Source organism: Propithecus coquereli, unplaced genomic scaffold, assembly GCF_000956105.1.
Source record: "Propithecus coquereli isolate 6110/MARCELLA unplaced genomic scaffold, Pcoq_1.0 Scaffold8, whole genome shotgun sequence".
Lineage (NCBI taxonomy): Eukaryota > Metazoa > Chordata > Mammalia > Primates > Indriidae > Propithecus > Propithecus coquereli.
In genome coordinates, this window is record NW_012154173.1 from 13,299,066 (window position 1) to 13,304,042 (window position 4,977).

At 42.7% G+C, this 4,977-nt stretch overlaps 1 protein-coding gene across 1 annotated transcript; it reads right to left on the reverse strand.

Annotated features, from left to right (window-relative positions):
• Positions 1 to 1,581: 1,581 nt before the first annotated feature.
• Positions 1,582 to 3,069, reverse strand: LOC105825358 (cTAGE family member 5-like). The gene has a single exon (XM_012663108.1). It carries the CDS (start codon positions 3,067 to 3,069, stop codon positions 1,582 to 1,584), a length of 1,488 nt encoding a protein of 495 aa, XP_012518562.1.
• Positions 3,070 to 4,977: the final 1,908 nt, after the last annotated feature.

Sequence of the window (4,977 nt, forward strand, 5' to 3'; positions counted from 1 at the left end):
TTCATACCTCAAAAATATGTCTTCTTTTGAGAAATATCTGCTCAGGTACTTTGCCCATATTTATTTAGGTTATTTGTTTTCTTACTGTTAAATTGAGTTTCTTATATATTTTGGTTATTAACCCCTTATCAGATGTATGGTTTACAAATGTTTTCTCCCATTCTGTGGTTTGTCTCTTCACTTTGTTGTTTCCTTTGCTGTGCAGAAGCTTCTTAATTTGATGCCACCCCATTTGGCTATTTTTGCTTTTGTTGCCTGTGATTTTGGAGTCATATTAAAAAAATCATTGCATAGACTAACGTCATGGAGATTTTTGCCTATGCTTTTTCTAGTAGTTTTACAATTTCAGGTTTTATATTTGTCTTTAATCAGTTCTGAGTTGCCTTTTTATATGGTGTGATACAAGGGTCCAATTTTATTCTTCTGCATGTGGATATTCAATTTTTCCAACATTGTTTATTGAAGAGACTGTCCTTTTCCCATTGTGTGTTTTTGGCACTTATCAAAAATGAATTGACTATAAAAGCATATGTTAATTTCTGGCCTTTACATCCTGTTCCATTGGTCAATGTCTCTTTTTTATGCCAGTACCATGCTGTTTTGATTATAATCATTTTATAATAAATCCTGAAAACAGGGAGTGTGATACTTTCAGTTTTTTTTTTTAATCTTCCAAGTCTAAGTTGTTGGAACATTTTTTCTTTAATTTCAAAGTATTATTCGGGTACAATTTTTTTTTACCTTTTTATTCTCATTTTATTTATTTTAAAACATTATTTCAATATTTGCAGCTATCTTTATTTTTACATTTTCCCCAGGTACTGACAGAACAAGTATGTGTCTGCATTGTGGTGTTTGCATGTGTGTGTATGTGCGTGAGTATTAAGTGAGAGAGAGTTTTAGTGTATTCAACATAAAGGAAAAACTATTTTTGACTGTGTATCATTTCAACATACATAGAGAACAAGCACTATACTAAACAAAATAACAAAATACGTTTAAAAAATTGCAAAACAAGAAACAATGGTTGCAAAATATCAACCTCCCTGTATTAATCTATGAAGGTTAGGACCAAACTATTAAAAACATGAACTTAGAGTGGTGTGGTGGTGGGGTTTATGTCTCTATATTTGCGTTGTTATTAAAAATGAAAGTTTATTCAGGCAAATGTACAGTTTTCTAATAACCACTCATAGCACACAGAAATGGACTTTGCTTTGAACGGCCCTATCCATTTCAACCTTCAATGATGTTTATGTAAGTGGGCCCTTTAAATCAAAACACAATACTTATACCATGTACTTCTAGAGGGTTCAGAGATGTGGAAATGCAGTATGCATAGGATTATATTAAACAATCTATATTGAAAAAATGCTACCTTACAATTATGATGCTATGAAACTTTATTAAGAGTAATTTCAATATGAATTAAAGAACAACAGCTTAACTAAAACGAGTTCAATCAAAAATTCCCTCAGAGAGAGAAACACTGGCTGATGTTCTGCGGAGGCTGCAGCCTTCAGGACCCGGCTATAAGGGAAGCACAATCAAATCAGCAGGTTGCCCTGGAACCCTGAGCCCTCACAGCAGCGACCCTCCTCTCTGCCGGCGGAGCTGAAGGCCCACGGCCCCCATGGCACTTCCGGGCCCATGGGCTGCCCATGGAGCCCTGGCAGCCAAAGGGCCGCTGGGGAAAGGCTGGAACGTGGCCTGGAGGGCAGCCAGCTTCTGCCTGTTGTAGTTGTTTTCTCTCCTGAGCAACTTGACGTCCCGCTCAGTGGACACAGCGGCTAACCGGCTATCCTGCACTCCACGCTCATGGAAGAGGATGTCCCTCTGATAAAAGGAAGTGGATGTCTCCAATTCCTGGGCCAGGTCCTCAGCCATCTTCTTGTAGATGTCTCTTGTCTGCCGAGTGCGGTTTACCGTTTCTGACACGGTGGCGAGTCTCTTCTCCATCTCCGAGCAGTGGACTTCCTCCTCCCTCAATTTCCTCTCAGGTTCCGTCACATGTTGCTGCTCCAAAGCAGGTAGTGTTTGCAGCCTCAGCTCGAGCTCCTGGATCTCCCTGTCCAGCCGCGCATTGTCTTCCTGCAGAGAGGCCTCCTGGGCTTGCAAGGTTTCAATTTGTTCTTCCAGCTCTTCCCTCCTTCTGGTTTCTTTGCACAGTTGTCCGGCTACTTCTCCAGTTTCCTCTTCAGGACTTCCCAAGCATGCAGTTAAATCACCATCATCACTGAAACTCTTCAGAGGGACTTGTGGCAGGGATGCGGAGCGATCGGCCTGTCCTGCTCCCCTGTTTCCCTCCACCTCCACGTCCCCGTCCTCCGGAAGGCCACTCCTGGGGCTGGGCAGCTGCAGGGGGCTGAGCAGGGTGTGGGCCAGGGATGACCGTCGCCTCACTTGACCACTCTCAGCCCGGTTCATTACTGCCTTCGCGCTCTCCAGGCTTCTTTTCTTCTCCTTGTCATGCCATTGTTGCTTCTGTCTTGGAAGGACTTGCTGAAGGTCCCTGTTGTCATCCAAACTGGCCACGGTCCTCCTCTGAAGATCTCCATCATGCTGTGAAGTGACTGAGACATGTTGTGTGTCCAGCACCTGGGGAAGTTCAGGAGGCTGGCTTTTCTCTCCTTCTTTCAGCAAGTCAACCATGTTCTGTAAGGAATATGTGCTCGTTCCATTTAGAGCTGCCAAGCAGAGGTTTTGGAGCCAAAGAGGACTGTCCTCCACCACGGGCGATGGGGGCCCAGCGTGGGCCTTTGGTTTTGGCCCAGTCTTGGCTCGGGCCTTTGGGTCCACCTTACCGCAGGCTGAACCCCTTGTGGCCGGCTCTTCCCCTCGTCTTCCTGAGATGCCTCTTCTCACTATAAAGACCACCAGAGCAGCGCACACCAGGACCTTCCCAGAGAACCCCAGTGCTCCAGGCACTTGCTCCAGGCTTTTGAACATCACCAACAGAACAGCCCACAGCTGGTCTAGGACCAGCTGCGGAGACATTTCAGGTGTGGGCAGCAGGCCCTTCGTGGCTCCAAAGGGCTCTGTAGCTCTGCCTCCATTTGCCAGTGGCATGTGGGCCACAGTTGACCACAGGAGCCCTTAGAGATTGTTCTGTCACTAACACAAACAAGTGCTAGGCAACCAGGGCGGAACATCTGTTGGGGTGGGGGAGGGGAGGCCACCCATAATCTAGGAAACTGTGTCCCTCACTTTGCTCTGCAACTGAAAGTTATATTATATTACTTATGTAGTGCCTTGAGGGAGGTGGCAAAAGCTCAAGGCCCAGGGACTGGCCTCCTCTGAAGTCCCTCTCTCCTTGTGTTTTGTCAGTGCTGGCACACAGGGCCACAGGAATGAAGGGCCTCCCCAAAGGTGTTAACCAAGACACCTGGATTTTAACTGTAAGAATTAGAAATCAACTGGAACAGGCAGGGTGTTATACTTCCAAGGATTTTCTGTGGGTCCAGTGTGTCCCTGTTCAATGCAAGTGTCCTGGCTAGGGTGACAGGGCTCTGGGGAGGACACAGTGATCCAGGCCCCTTCTCTCATGTTGTTCTGTCGTCCTAAGATCTTGCCACATCTTCTTCATCCATTCATCTGTTGCTGGACATTTGGGTGTTTGCACATGTTGGCTATCGTGAATAATGTTTCATTAAACATGAGTGTGTAAATATCTCTTTGAGATACTGATTTCAATACCTTTGGATAAATACCCAGAAGTTGGATTGCCAGATCATATGATAATCCTATTTTTAATTTTTCGAGGAAGCTCTATACTGTTTTCTGTAGCGGCTGTTCCATTTTACATTCTCATCAATAGAGTGCAAGAGTTCCAATTTCTCAATTCCTTGCTTTTTTAACTTTAATTTTTTTTTATAATGCCTATCCTAACAGATGTGAAGTGATATCTTATTGTGGTTTTGATTTGCATTTCCCTGATGATAATTGATGTTGAGCATCTTTTCATATCCTTGTTGGCTGTTCACATTATGTGTCTTTTTAGAGAAGTGTCTATTTAAGTCCTTTCCCCATTTTGAAATCTATTTTTTTTTTTGCTATTGAGTTGTATGAGTTCTTTGTATATTTTTATTTATTTGTTTATTATTTCAGCATATTATGGGGGTACAAATGTTTAGGTTACATACATTGCCTTTTCCCTGAATGAGTCAGAGATTCAAGCATGTCCATTCCCCAAACAGTGCGCACCACACCCATTAGATGTGAATATACCCATTCCCTCCTCCCACCTCCCTCCTCCCATCTGCCCAACACCCGATGAATATTACTATTATATGTGCAAATAACCGTTGATTAGTTAATGCCAATTTGATGGTGAGTACATGTGGTGCTTCTTTTCCATTCTTGTGATACTTTACTTAGTAGAATGGGCTCCAGCTCTATCCAGGATAATACAAGAGGTACTAGATCACCATTGTTTCTTGTGGTTGAGTAGTGTTCCATGGTATACATATACTACATTTTATTAATCTGGTCATGTATTGATGGGCAATTGGGTTGTTTCCACATCTTTGCAATTGTAATTATGCTGCTATAAACATTAGAGTGCAGATGTCTTTTTTATAGAATGTCTTTTTTACCTTTTGAGTAGATGCCTAGTAATGGGATTACTGGATCAAATGGTAGCTCTACTTTTAGCTTTTTGAGATATCTCCATATTACTTTCCACTGAGGTTGTACTGGTTTGCTGTCCCACTAGCAGTGTATGAATATTCCTCTCTCTCCACCTTCACACCAACATTTTTTGTTTTGGGACTTTTGATAAAAGTCATTCTCACTGGAGATAAGTGACATCTCACTGTGGTTTTGATTTGCATTTCCCTGATCATTAGTGATGTTGAGCATTTTATCATTTGATTGTTGGCCATTAGTCTGTCTTCCTTTGAAAAGTTTCTTTTCATGTCCTTTGCCCACTTTTTAATGGGGTTGTTTGATTTTTTCTTGCTGATTTTCCTGAGTTCT